This window comes from Pagrus pagrus, assembly GCF_965226575.1.
Source record: "Pagrus pagrus genome assembly, chromosome: 23".
Classification (NCBI taxonomy): domain Eukaryota; kingdom Metazoa; phylum Chordata; class Actinopteri; order Spariformes; family Sparidae; genus Pagrus; species Pagrus pagrus.
In genome coordinates, this window is record NC_140205.1 from 9,874,501 (window position 1) to 9,890,210 (window position 15,710).

A 15,710-nucleotide genomic window follows, 5' to 3' on the forward strand; every position below is an offset into this window, starting at 1 on the left:
GGTTTTCTTGCTTGAGTAATTTTTTCCCAACATACACTGAGGTTTTTACATGCAGCATGTAAACTGTTGCTCGAAAGTGCTGGGATTGCCACACTCAGGGTGCTAAATTATTTATATTCAGTGTAGCAAATGCAGATCTGTAAGTGTGAATTATTGAAAGTGTGTACTATAGTGGAGTGAGATCGTTCAAAGTCAAATGCCTTTTTCTATTTCGAACCCCCCTGAGGGAAATCCGACAAGCCAATTTGTGGAAGTATCGCGTCTTCGCATCTCATCAAAGACATTTAATACCAGAATTCCTTTAATTTCTGGCAGCGGGAAACTTTTTACCACATCCCTTACAGTGTGGCTTCCTCACCCCTCTGGTGTGTGGCTGTGAGTTATGGAGGTGTTTAGATGTGCATATTATGTTGTGTCCCAGTTTAGCTGCAGGCTGCCGTGGTCTAACAAGGCAAGTGAACAGAGCTGATATGTTGCAGCCATTGCTGCCTGACACACTTCTGAAAAATGTCAACAAAGTGGGGCAGACAAGGTTGGAGTGAACTCTTGGCTCACTCAAAGTCCCTTCTTGAAGTTTTACCTTTGTGTTCACGCTCCTTCTCTCTCTTTTTCTCTCCTGCTGTTTTGCTGTATATTCTGTCTCTCGTATTCTTCTCTCTTTTTCCCATTTCCCATTGAATAATTGTGAATCTACAAGCCCATTATAATGTATAGCAGACAGATAATAAATAAAATTTGTCATTCCTGTGAGTCATCATCTGCATCGTTTGTCAGTGTCTTGGCTGCTGGAAACAGTCCAAACTGTGCACTCCATCTGCGTGATACAGGCCTTATTTTTACCCAGGCTATGCCCCAGGGCAAGATGATGCAGCCTGTGCAGAATTAGCCACTGTGCGTGTGTGTGTGTGCGTGCAGTGTGTGTGCGTGCAGTGTGTGCGTGCATATGTGTGTGTGGCTTCTAGCTTCTAGCACCTGCCAATGGGAAAAATGGCAGACTAAATGCAAATCCTGTTTGTGCACCGAAGGGTCTGACCTCACCCGACACCTTAAATGCACTTTACCTTGACATCCATCATGTCTTCAGCATGGTTCTACCACTGAGGGCTGACACTGTAATGGGGCAACATTAGCATGATGTTAGGGCAAGTTGTGCTGTATGAATTGCTGAGCTTCGCATGGTTCAGCTTTTGGTTACTTATTTTGTAGATAGACCAAGCAACAATGACAGATGGTAAAAAATATAGCAGTGTACACCTCTTGCAGGAAATCCTTATCTGTAAACTGTTATTAGTAAACTGCCTCAAGCTTGTTTAACTGTTTTTTTTTGTCAGTGTACGGGGGGCCTAACCTCGTTGGAATGGAAAGATAAGTGAAAATGATTGATTGTATCCGAGTCGTTTGTCATGCACTGACAATCCTGACAGCGCAATGGATGGCTTTCTCATTTGACCTCTGAGGACGTCAAATGAAAACAATATTGCACTTGCAGCCACTGGCCTGCTCTGTTAACTGAGTTTATGATATAATACCAACGGGTGGTGGTTGACGGATTGAGTGGCGCGTCAGCTGTGACGAGGCAGTGGGTCGTCAATGTGTCCCTCGCTTCATTTGACTCCCACGTCAATCTGTCCTCCATCCAGCTTGAGAGGAGATGGGTGGGACATATGACGAGAAAGAGAGAGAGGCAGAGGTACCAGGAATAAATGACAGAGTCAGAGAGATAGATATTAAGTGATAAGTAGTAAGGCTGAACGATATAAATTGCAAGTATTTTAACAATATTGTGATCCTGATTGATTAATTATTTAGTCTATTAAATGTCCAAAACTAGTGAAAAATGCTCATCATTTTTTTAACCAAATGTCCAAAACCCAAAGACTCTTCATTTACTATCATAAATGACAAAGAAAAGCAGCCAATCCTTACATTACGAAGCTGGAACTAGCAAATGTTTATTCATTATTTTCAAAATAGTTGGTTTATAATTTCTTTTGACAGACTAATCGTCTTAATCTACTGAACATTGCAGCTCTACAAGACATGCTGTTGTGATAACAGCAGGTCAGGAATTATCATTCCTTTCCATTGTCACGAGTGTGAATAATTTTTTCACTTACAGTAATCAGGTTTAATGTTTTCTGCTGATTTGCTTGCATCTGCATAACTCGAGGATATTTAATTGAGATCCTCACAAAGAAGAGAGCTCTCCCTCTCAAACAGATTTATGCAGTGCACCAAAATATACGAAATATACAACTGGGGCGTCTAACATTGCTAACTTACAATGTGTTATTAAAAATTACCAAATAACATGGCATTACATGCAGTACATTTCACCAAATCATTTCTTATTCATTCCTGCTCTCCTGCCAGTAGTCATGGTGCACTGGCAGCATTGTGCCAAACTAATGAACAAACTCGCACCAGGGAAGGAGAAAAAGACGAAGCTAGCCTGGGGGAAGAAGAGAAAAGATAAGAGAAGTTCAGTGTGCCCTACAGGCTCTAAGGCAGGATTGGACTATCACTTTAATTTCCCTCTCTCTGTTCATTTGGAGTGGTGGAGTTTGGCTGCAGGTGAAATCCCTGTTTAATTACAAGTGGAGGGGGCAGGAAAAGAGTAGGATAAAGAGAAGAACAGAGATGAGGCAGAAGAATTAGTTAATAATAAAAGTCTCTGCAGATTTATTAAATGATCACTTTCCCACTGCAGGTTGACTCGAAGGCCCCTGGCATTATGTAAGGAGGAGGGGTGACGGAGTGAAAAGAAGGAGAGAGGAAAGAAAAACAAAGTCGAGCTTTATCATCTCCTCAGTGAAATGATGAAGATCTTGAAGTGGAAATTCTGAATACGCTCAAAGCGTAGACTCTTCCTCCGTCTCTCCCTTAGACCTTAGACACACGCTCTTACTGTATATATGCTGCATATTTAATTTGATGCCATTGTGCCACCACAGTAAATGATCAAATAATCTAATACATCTCCGCCTCTCTCCCGACATATTAAGACATCACGTACATCTGTGATCTTGGCCTCTTTTTAAAAGCAGGATTATATTCAGCCGCTTCCATCTCTTCCTATTGTGAAAGGCGGGAGAGTGTGGGGTGTAATGGCTGTCATTTTCTCACCTGAAACAGGAGGGAATTATAAATGCCATGCACCCCATCCTTTGTATTTATCCCTGCTGATATGATAGCGCAGCCATAGTGAAGAGACAGTGAGCCGTAATGGTTGCCCCTCTGGCAAAGCCCACGAAGAAGATTGCATGAAATGAATGTGATATCGAGATGAGAGAGACAAGGGGTGCATTGGGTCGTTTAGCCACCAAATCCCTCAATTTTTTTTTTATAAAAGAGGGGACAAAAGTGTTGCCTGTTCGAGTGTGAGTGTGTGTGCCAGATAGAGAATGGAGGCACTGGAGAGATGATGAATGTATGATCTTACACACCTCAGAGCGTCTGAGTGACACAGAGAGAGAGACAGACAGAGGGAGAATGAATGATATCAGGATCCGTGCTCTGGAACAGAGGATCCGCATTGGCACCCATTGCTTCTGCTGGGCCCTGAATGTGGTGTGTGTTTGTCTTTTTGTGTGTGTGTGTGTTTTTATCTGTTGAGAAAACCATTTCCCCGGATGCAGGCATCTGAGGCCTCGATAGGCATCAGGAGGTCCCTTCCATTCTGCAAAGTCTAAATCCCTGTGTGTTTTTGTATGTGTGTGTACATGAGAGTACACACACGTGCGTATCGGCCTATCTGCTGCCGATGAAGTGTTAAATTATAAAGCGTTCAGATATGGTGGCATTGTTTGCTACAGTTCTGTCTGGGTGCTTAGCTTTTATGGCAGATCACGAGGTGACAAACCACTCGATGCGGTGACATAGCTACGTAGATTACATAAACACACACACACACACACACACACGGGGAGATTGTGGTTTCATACACTCTCATGATAAGGCTTTGGCAGCTGAAATCCTTCCATAGGCTAACACAATGGCCTTTCTCTTCATTGACTAAGAGGTTATTTAGCTGGCAGTGGGCCGAGGCAGTGGTAGATTTTAGGAGGAGGAGCAGGATTGGTGGAGAGTGACAGGAAGGGAGGGAATCTATCATGTGAGATGCAATAAGGATCAGTGTTGAGTTTGATCATGTGCACACACACTTGCGCCACTATCTCTCTGATTCCATCTTAAACTCATTCCGTTTATCTACCTAATGCAAATGCAGCTCTACACAGTAGGGAGGGCAAAACATACCAGCTGATTTTTTTATTCTCCCCAGAGCACACACACACACACACACACACACACACACACACACACACAGTTAACACACAAAGATACACTTGCATTGTTTTATATCTGTAATAGCATGCCGGATTCCTCTTGACTTTGACAAGGAGATACGCCCCCTCTGAATTCATTAAGCTGTGTGTGAATCTGTGTCAGTGTGTGTGCACGTCTGCCGCTATTTATAGTATTTGGAGAGATACACAGAAGAGACATAAATGTAGAAAGCAAGAGAGAGAGTGATGTAGTAGTGTGTTTTTGGAGTATGTCAATCGTGCCAGTGTGTCAGTGTCTGACTCCAGTTGAAAGTATGTTTGTGGTGCATCTGTGTGAGCAAACATGTTGAAATATGACTTCACTATGACTGTGAGCAAAATTGTAAGATTTGACTTGGTGTGTTTTTATTTGAAAGAGAGAGACAGAGCATGAGATGCTGGCAGAGTTGTGCTGTGTGATAGTCTTTGCGTCCGACAGAGAGAACCGCCGTCAGTGCCAGGCTGCGCTTTAGAGATACCACTACGCATAGGCGTTTCTGATCTCTTGTTACATTCAGCCATGCCCTACATTGGACGGTTTAATTATGGCTTTTCATACCCTCCAATGTTGAATTTAGTCAGTAAAATGTGCTGCGGAGACATGTATAATTGCATCACTTATATCTGGGGGTATGAAGAGACTAGTATCCAAAAGAATTTGATCCTCAGCACCCACTGGTGCACTGAAGCAGTGAAGTGATTTGAAAATTGCCTAGATTACATCAGTGCCCATCATCACTGCCATAGTGTCTTTAAACGAGGCACTAAATTCAAATCCCCAGCAAGCTGCACTGATGTTCATTGCATATTTCGACCTCAGGATTACAGCTGTATATGTATATTTCTGTACTTCGTTATACTCCAAAGTTTGTATTTTTGCAGGGCTTTGGCCAATTCTATGAGAATGAACTGTGTGGTTAAAGGGAATGAATAGATGTGTGTTAATCAGCTTCCAAATTCTTATCTGAATTGTACAGTACATATTATTATCTTAAACTGTGACTGTGTAATGTAACCTACAGGTTTCTTTCTGTGTAGGTTGTATTCTAAGATCTTGATTCAAAGAGAATTCTTTTTCTCAAGTATCATGAGAAAAAAATTGTTTAACATGCCAAGCTCACCATTGTAGATAATAAAGTAAGGGTGAAATGTAAAAAAAAAAAAGAATGACGTTAACATATGAGCAGAGGATTGGAAATATTCCCTAAATTGAAACATTATGTCATCACAGTCAAAATACTGGAGAGAACTTGCAGGGAAAGTGAACATGAGATGTTTTACTAAGCCGTATAAGTAGGCGAAACATTATCCCTTAGCAGGAACTAGTTGCTGGACAGGATGTGGGGGAAAAGTAGCAAATTATACACACATACATTTTTTATGTGTCCAACTTTGATACCATTTTGGGAAGAGGTTAGGGGAAAAAAATCCTTAAATATATATTTGACTTAAAAGAACCTCTGAAACTAGAAACAGCCAAATCCAACAAAACTAAAATCATGGCTATCAGCAATGCAACAAGTTGTGGACTTGAAAAAACCTATAATAAGTATATAGAATAAGATGTGCCCAAATGATAGTAAATAATTGAATAATAAATAATAATATTTCAATCAAGCACAAGATTTTTAAACAACTATCTGGCAGATGATGAAGGAATATTGCAATAAAGTATTAAAAAACACATGCCAGGGAACGTGGCAGAGAAAGTAAAAAGAGTTAATTCCCTGCATCTAAAACTCATATTTCAGGACTGGATTTCCAGTTAGTGTGCATGCACACACACACAAACAAACACACCCACAGAGCTTTACCCTCATCATAACCCAATATCTGTCCCACACTGATGATGTCGTCTCTGTTTCCCGGCTGTCATCGGTGAGCAGCGGGAGTGACAGCGGTCATCCACCAATGACGGCTCATTAATCAAAAGTGCCAGCATCACCTATTATTGCACCATGCTGTTACCATGGTGACGAGAGGAGGGGGACGGCTGAGATCTACTTCAGCTTTGCCCCTTGCGCTCGGTCACTCAAGGCCCATGCCAATCAGTGCCAGTCAATGCCAGTTTGAATTGGCAGGGCTATATATCATAATGGATGGACTGCTCTCCCAAGTGGCCAAGTTTCCCATATGGAGCCAGTGGAGGAAGATGGAAGCTGTCAAGCAGTTACATTTTAATGAAAATCAGTGCTGATACAAAATGCTTCGCATTATCACTTTACACATGAGTTAGGTTTGTTTGCTTGCCTGTTTTGACTCTGAATACTGCTTGACACAGTGCTTTATTGTGTTGCGTGTTGGCTAGATTTTTAGATTTGTTTTCTCACAAAATATATAAGCTCTGATATAGTCTAATAAAGACGATTTACAGCTATTTTAATTAATTGTAATATTCTGGTTTTGTCTCAGTCATTCAGGATGCAAACAGTAATTCAGCAACAAGTTATGTTCTGTTTTGACTAAAGATTGCAAATATCACTGTTCACCTCTCTACCCACACATACCCTCTATAGTACCTGATGGCAACAAGTTCTATTCCTGTTCTGTCCTATTCTGTAGAGGTTGTCTGAAGTACTCTGCTACATTTCTAGTAGATTAGATGCAACACCTTTGACCATGAAAACTGACTGTTATTCAATGAGTCATACTCCCTGTACAGCTTCACTCTCACTATTTTTGAGGTTTCGTGTTACCTGTAAGCCATCAGTGGCGCAAAAGGAATAGAAATTCATTATGCTTGTCTAGCCTGAAGAGAATTTTTGTAAGTTGGGAAATAACTCAAAATTGTATTTTGATGCCCCTTATCCATTAAATTATTATGATAGATTCAATTTCACTGTCACTCTCTCTCTCTCTGGGAACACACACACACACACACACACACACATCTTGAACCAAGCTTGCAGATACGTTCTCCATCACATTCAAATTCTTCCCATGACATACAGTACCCAAACAGTGCAGTTCTTGAATTCTTTGACACATCAAATCTCTCTTGTGTTTCTTTCTTTCTCTTGTAATGTTCCCTTGTAATAGTTTTGCCTATCTCTCTGCCATACTTAATCCTTGTTCTGTGTTTCTCTGCAGCTGTCTCGGGTGCCAGTGGAGGCCTGTGGTCAGTATTCAACCTGCAGTGACTGTCTCGGTTCAGGAGATCCCCACTGTGGCTGGTGTGTCCTGCACAACACGTAAGTGCTACTTTTACTGTCATACATGTGCACAGACCTATACAAACACATCGACATTCCCTGTTTCTATTTGGTTTTTCAGGCTTACAAACATTATATTTTCTCATTTCTGTCCAATTCATTCCCCAAGCTCCAAACGTACGAACCAGACAGTGTTAGGGTGGATGGGTGTAGTGTTCAGGTTGTTAGCCTCCCCTACCTCCACGACGCCTGGGCCAATGCCCAGTAATCCATCCCTTGCAGCCCTTGAGCATTCAGGGACTCCTCTCGCCAACCCAGGCCAACTCTCAGATTGCTTTCCTGGGGTTCGGCCTTGTGCCAGCGTCCCCCTTGGATCCATTACCAAACCTAACCACTGGCATTGTTTACCAGTCCTGAAACCAGAGCCTGGTGAGAGCACAGACACTGGCGGGCATGGCCAGGCCTCTGATGGGCACTGCTCCAGACTTCAGGAGGTGACATGAAGAGAGAGATAGCTTATGTTATTGTTACTGGACTGGAAACTGTTGAGATATATCTGAGAGTATCTCATTGACCACAATTCTATTTCTTTTGCTTCTCCTTTAAGCTTGTCTGTATGTGTCATATACTTTTTCTCACGCACACACACAGATGCACACAAATTCACACACACCCCAGCTGCTGTCAAACCCTCGTTCCTCAAGATTGGAGTAGAAGATAGTGCTTGCCAGGGGGCAGGGAGATTTCCCACTCCACTGTAAACTGAAAATTGGTGTCTTGTGTTGGTGCTAGCCCTTGGGTACAGGGTGCGTGTATGTGTGTGTGCGTGACTGAGAACATTTAGGACCTTTATCCCTGCTGGTATGAGAGGACATGGCGAGGGCAGAGAAGAGGTGCGAGTGTGAGTGAAATAACACAAAAACTAGAAAGGAGGGAAGATGGACCGAAAGATTGAGAAAATGAATGGCGAGATGACAAGAGGGAGCAGTGGGGAAGCAGACTAGAAGATAATGGAGGAGTAAATTCTGACAAAGACTGGACACAAACCTGGACACAAACTTTTAAGGGAGAAGAGATGTGAAAGGAGTGAAATGTGATAAATTGACAGAGATCTGGAAAAAGAGCAAGTTTGTGTGCAGCATTGAAGGAAGGAGAAATAGAGGATGAATGTGTTTGAGGTCTCCAGGGTAAAAAGTGCATTAGCAGACAGAGGACACACTCTGATGGGTTATGGGTCACATACCAGAGCTTAGAGGCAAAGACACACACACACACACACACACACAAACGCACGTATGTGTAATGCATCAGTCTAGAGTTTCATGTTTATCACAATTTCTTGTATTGAACTCCCTCTCTAAACACTCCACACTTAACCAAACATTGATCAACCATTTGGTGTATTCTAGCAGATAATTTAAAGATAATTTATCCAAAGATAGAGGAGTTGGATCAATATAAACAACAAATTAAAGGCCCCCAGTGAGCAGCCATCTTGCAACTGTTTACCAGTACTTGCAATTTAAATAAAATCTTAAGTGTGTGTGACTGTATGTGAATATGGTCTGCATGTGAGTGTGTGTTCTTTACTTTGTGTGTTTGTTTCTGTGTGTGTGTGTGTGTGTGTGTGTGTGTGTGTGTGTGTGTGTGTGTGTGTGTGTACAATGTGTACAAAGCTATTAACACCCTGGACATCCTCCCGGTCAGAGCAAATGGGTGGCCACAGATTGGCCTGTCACACTTAGCCTGATAGAATCAGCTCACCTCAGCTCACGCCTCTCTTCAGTCACATACACACAAGGGCAGTCATACACACACAAACACACCCACACACACACACCTTTCGTGCTGGAGAATTAGTGTCAAGTCGCCAAAACGAGAATAGAGGCCAGAGAGTGGGAGAGAAAATAAGCAAAATGCCACTTTAGTCGATCTCAGGTGTCTAGGCCTTTGGCCATTACAAGGACAGAAAGGGAGATTACAGGTGTGTTTTGTGTGTGTGAGGTTGTGAGTTGTGAGCACACACACACCGGCTGTCAGTTGGACACACATTTTTGCCTTACTTTCAGCCTTGTGACGCACAGACACACAAACGCACATGAAAACACACACACACACACACACACACACACACACACACACACACACACACAGCTGAGTATGACTGATTGATCAGAGTTTTACCTTTCCCAAAGTCCCTCCTCTTCACCGCTCTCCATCCCCCATCTTGTGAATTCTTAACAGGGTCTTGGTGTAACTGAAGCTCCCCTGAGCGCCACCTCTACCACAGGGCAGGACTGTGCTATAATCACTCCTGTTTGACTGCTCTGTGTCATTCTCTGTTATATCAACCACTGTTAATATTTGCTACCTGAGATATTTATTGTGTTAGCCTTGTTAAGTAAGGTGAACTTCATGTAAAGTTTACATTTCAGGCTAAGTAACCGAATGAAGGCTTCACCTGGAATTCACATTGACTCTGTCGTCACTTACTACAAGTACTCTTGCCACATTGTAGTTGTCAGTTTAAAGCAAACCTTGTTGGCCTGTTGCTTCAAATAATAGAGGGTAATTAAGCGACACCCAGTATATTGTGTTAGGATAATGTGTCAAAAAAATATCACTTTTGTAGTGAAATAAAATCAAACTTTAGGTATGCTTCTCTCTTACTCCCTATTTTCTTCCTGTCTTTCACAAATTTGGACTAGTGGGATAGCATGGCTAATTAGTGGATGCTATACAGGATGTGCGCTGGCTGTGCAAGCCACACACATGCAAATATATGTGCACATATATAGGTGCATAAATCCTGCACACACAGTCAGTAGAGTACTCTGCATAAATATGTCACCTTTTCCCTACAGGTCAGTTCGGCTTGGCCCCTTCAGGATGATTATAAAATAATTGGCTGTCCGTACACATAAAAGCACACACTGAGATGACACAGCCCTGCAATTTATCTTTTGATGGTTCCTAAATAAACTGTGTATGTATCTCTCAACTCCCTTCCGACGCCTCCTTTATTTAATGAAGTGTCACATGAGGTCAGTAGTGGTATAGGACCATTAATGGGCCTGATTCACAACCTGAGAGTACATCCCAGCAGGTCCTGCAAATATACATACACAAGAGAAAAAAGTCTGCACAGACACATGGCCAGTGTACAATACAGAGGAAACATTCAGTATCAATTTTCAGATTATTTTTCAGACAGTATTTTTGTCGTCAACCTCTATTTTTATCATATTTGCAGTCTCTGGAATCACCGGACTTCAAGCGTCAAACACTTTGGTCTCTCTGGTCATTCTCCTACCCCCTAAGAAGAAATAGGCAATAGGTGTTGCTGTATATAGTTTAAATGAGCCGTTGAAGGAAAAAAGGAAGTGCTATCTTGTAAGGTAGAATGTGTGGCTGAATTAACTACGCATTTAAGTGTATCCTTGGTGAGTAGCTCTGGCACACACAGTCACACAAACACACACACATATCCAGTCAGAGCTGAACTACTTGATATTCAGAGGATAGCAATATGTATTCTATGTCTTTCATTCTTCTTTCACCTCCATTTGAGTATCTTAGTAGAATAACATGTTATTTATGTAGCTCCGAGTTAAAAATGACTACACTTGAGATAGATGTATAGATACAGGGGTGGAAAGGTAGTTGTTGAACATGATAGGGTATCACAGTTGTGTTAATAACTTACTGCTCATCTACTGGGTGGCTGGACATTAAAGTCTGTACTCTTATTTTATGGACATCAGAGCTTTTTAATTGGGGGAGTCATTGAAAAACAGTAAAATAACAGACTTGTACAGCTTTCACTGCTCTCCTATCCACTTGTATGCCGAGTGCATTCATAAAATGTGTATTTCACAACAGCAATGGTTAAAAAACACTACTGACAATTCTCTCATGTTTGCCTCCAGTTCTGTGATTGGCCAGGAGTCCTGCTCAGTCATAGCTTGAATAGATTAACATGACATTACAGAATGTAGCCAAAGGGAAAACAAATGACTGAGCATCCACATGTGAATGGCAGCATTTTGATGCCCACAGGGTCAGTATGAAGTGCTGTGGAGAAAAGGGACAGCAGGGGGATGTGATGTGAATTATAATAGAGTATAGTTTTTTTGTTTTTTTTGTCTTCATATTCAATGCCATGCTATCTTGTGAAATGCTCTTCCTGGACTGGCCAAGGATACAGATATTTCTCCAAAGAACACCATGCCCAGTACACTGCAGACCAAAGGCTTATATCATGTATCTTTAATAACATATAGCAAAAAGGCCAAAATACCAGGACCTCTTATTATACACACACAAACACACACGCACACACACACACCCACACTTATTTGTGCTGGAAGGAGGGGTGTTGAGGGAAAGGATACCATGCGGTTCATCTTCAAAGTGTTCTTCCAGATAGTTTGTTGTTCCCAATCAACCTTGAAATCACCTCACCGGGCCGAGCAAGCGCTCTCTCTCTCTCTCTCTCTCTCTCTCTCTTTCTCTCTCTCTCTCTCTCTTTCTCTCTCTCTCTCTCTCTCTCTATCAGCATTGCCTTTATTTACTTTATAGATCGGTGAGAGGAGCTGTTAGAGAGAACACCAGGGGAAGAGGAGAAAGGCAATCAATAGTACAGGGGAGGAAATCAACAGGAGTGCACCTGTGTGTGTGTGTGTGTGTGTGTGTGTGTGTGTGTGTGTGTGTGTGTGTGTGTGTGTGTGTGTGTGTGTGTGTGTGTGCGTGCACGTGTGTGTGTCTGATTGCAGTCATTGTCCTTGACAAACACTGACCATTTGGAAAGGCAAATGTCTTCATTTATAGACATATGGTCCTTTTTATCCTATCAGCTGTGTATCCTATGTGCCCCCTATATAAAACTTTGTGTCAGACCCGAGGCTTCACCTGTCAACCAAACTGTCTTGGCCCATCACACCCATGCTCTCCTCTGCTGAGATGCACGACTTATGCTAATGCCTGTCTAGCTCGGCAGGTGAAAGGAAAGTCTTCACTCATATCAGCCCCCCTTTTCATCATTCCCCTTCTTTCCACTCTTTTACCACTGTCATTGGATGTCACACTCCGTCAATCAGAGGAGAGTCTCATAGAGGACTCTTACAGGAGATTACCTCTGAGGGTGTGTGAGAAGCAGCCTATGTACAGTAGCAAACCCAATACATACATACTTATATTGTCTATCATTTGTTTCTTACCCCCAAAAACACATTATACTATACACACCTCTATTCACCCTCTGTCTAAATGCTCCGCTTTAGCTCCTTTCTCTTTAAGGTCCCCCCTCCCAAAAAGCCCACTCTGCTCTGATTGGTCAGTTCTCAAAGGCCTGAGCGGGCATCGCTCACCTTGTTTCTACTCAGCTCTGCCGGTGTTTTTGCAACCACGGCTGTGCAGGGAGCTTCCCTGAGGGCATTGACTTTATAGTTGTGACATCACAAACTTACGGAAGTCCCGATGACTTGTTTAAAGGGTGCTTTATAATTAAAAAAGACAGGAAATCTCACTTTCTACAACATGGGACCTTTACATTTTCTTTCTGTTTTGACAAAACTTTATTAATTTTCTAATATTTGTTGTTCTGTTCAGCAAAACCTTTTATGTGTCTTCCTGTTTACACTAGTCTGACATGACATATTCCTTTTTCTGTGCTGTTTCCATCCACACTTCAACCCCTCCAACTAAGGCAGGGGGAATTACGCACCGAGCCGGTATGCCAGAAGTATTACAGCTACGTTATGGATATGTTACCTCCCGTAATGCCGGTCTGTCAGCTGTCAGTTTTGTAAGTGGTTAACTAGGTTGTCAACGTGCCTGTCATGTGTGACAGCCAGACAGATTGGAAACCATATTTGGAGAAGTAGCATTGTCAAAATGAATGTCATCATATTTGGCATGGATGTTGAGAATATCTCACATTACTCTGTGATATCAGTGTCAGTTTGGAAGAAGTGGTGCTAATGTTGCAATATCTTCACATTAATAATTGGTTTGACATATCTCAATCTCTGCTTTTGGCTGCGATACGAGTAATATTCCCAGAGCACTGAAATCATTTTCTGTTTCTCATTTTTTTCGTACTTTTTCATTTTATTTTACTCCTCCTCCGGTCGTTCTCTCTTCGCTATCATTCAAATCACACTCCATCTCCAGCAGGCTTATCACATGCTATATTTTTGTGTGTATGTGTGTGTTAATACAGATTTGTGAATCTGCTTCCATGAATCCACTCACAGTCTGTATATATTTGTTTATGTATCACCACCGTCAATGTGTGTTTGGTGCATTGCACCCCATTATACATTTTAACTTTTGCATATGTGTGATCTGACACGTGATCTGCATGTGTCAGATCCAAGTATGTTGTGTGTTCAGAAGCATGTTTGGCCATAAACGGCATCACTCTACTACTCCTTTTAACTCTTCTCTCCTCTCTTTTTCCAAACACTCATAAACATCGATCCCTCCGTCCTGAAGTGGAACAGGGACAGTTAAGTCATCTGTGCCACTGGCCACAGGCAAATGCCTTCTCCTAGTTCATTAGAGAAGGTCTGCTGTACAATCAATAGTAAACTTCTGGAGGTAGATTGTAATACACAAGGGAGTCCCAGACAATCTCATACAACTGTTTGTACATTTTCCTTTGTAGTAGCACTCAAAATGAACAGATCAGAAAGTCTCAATGTTTTTATGAAGTTGTATTCTGGAGTCATGTAATCACGTCTTGATAAACAGTTGTCACGCACGTACATGCTCATTAGGATGATACAAAAAAGTTCAAGAAGTCATAAGTAAACACACAAAATGGCTGATAAAACTTGCAAGTCATGCTGCAGAGCTTCTTGTCTTCTAAAGCCTTTGTTTTCCCAAGACATCTTTGGTGCTGTCAAACGAATAACCTTTTCAGAGGGAAAAGCTAATTGGCAGATCCATTGAATGCTTTTTCTTTCTCTCTCCCCTCTCTTCCTCTCTCTCATATTAATTCTGCACCGCCGCTACCTGTCGCTGTGTCACAGTCATCCGTTACCTCAGTGTGCTCATTACTGTGGTATGCCACACTAATGCTAATTAAATTGCAGCAGCACAATTAGCATGCTACCAAGGACTCGTGTTTGGTTATGTCGACCACTAGCCTTCCCCTGGAGATAGCCGAAAGGGCTTTGAAACATATTGTTGGCAGAGAAAAGAGTTGTTTAGATCAAAGAAAGTTTTTACCGTAACGTCAGAGTGACATCTAAAATGAGGCTGTCACCTTTAAGTAAAAACCTTAGCTTTGAGCTTGTATTAGAAGCCAAGCTAAAAGTAAGTAAGCAGATACTCCAAACATACTAATTTGTGTGCTAATTGCCTAATTGCCTCTTTTCTGTTGCCTGTGAAGGACTTAGCCTTTCCAGGCTTTCCCTTTCATACCCAATCATCTGTTACCAATCAACCTGTTTACCTGTGGAATGATCCAAACAGGTGTTTTTAAAGCATTCCAGAACTTTCCCAGTCTTTTGTTGCCCCATCCCAACTTGTTGAAATGTGTTGCTGGCATCAAATTCAGAATAAGCATATTTTTTTACAAAAAACAATACAGTTGATGAGGTGGAACATGTAATATATTATCTTTGTACTGTTGTAGAAAATGTTCACATTTGTTTTGTTTTTGACTCAGCGTCCCAATACTTTTTAGAATCATTGTTGTACAACCAAAAAGTTTATTTTTTTGTGATGCAGACAAAAGTTTTGATAAAAGACGAAGTTGCCTTTGTAGAAGAACACTTTAATTAGTGGACTTTCTGAGCCAAGATGCAAGGATACTGACAAAGACCGGATAATGAAAGCAAAAGAATAGAGAAGATAATAAATAAACTTGAAGAAACTTTAGAAGACTGAGAAAATATGTTCATTTTGTTCTCCGAAATAAATTGAACCAGACAAAGAATACAAAGACAACAAAAGACAAAAACACAAATGCCAGTATCTTAACAAACTGCAGTGTTTTATCAGCATATCTTGCCACTGAAAGATTCTAAATGAAGGGATGTGGTGGTAAATAGTATAAGGAGTAATATTAGTAGTGGGCTTCAAATATGTATCCACTCTGGAAGTTTTGCACTTTGAATCTCATCTGAGATTACAGATTAGACAGTCCTTAAAAATGGCAGACCTCAAACGAATTCCAGGTCCAACAGACCTGAATGAATATTCACCTATAAGATTGTCAAGG

General features: G+C 41.5%; 1 protein-coding gene across 2 annotated transcripts in view; it reads left to right on the forward strand.

Moving 5' to 3' along the window:
- plxna4 (plexin A4) overlaps positions 1–15,710 on the forward strand; it is a 238,656-nt gene that overhangs the window by 143,894 nt on the left and 79,052 nt on the right. For both annotated transcript variants that reach the window (XM_084345362.1, XM_084345361.1), the window contains exon 5: positions 7,416–7,516. In XM_084345362.1, the coding sequence (XP_084201488.1) occupies positions 7,416–7,516 (101 nt within the window). The remainder of the gene's footprint in view (positions 1–7,415; positions 7,517–15,710) is intronic.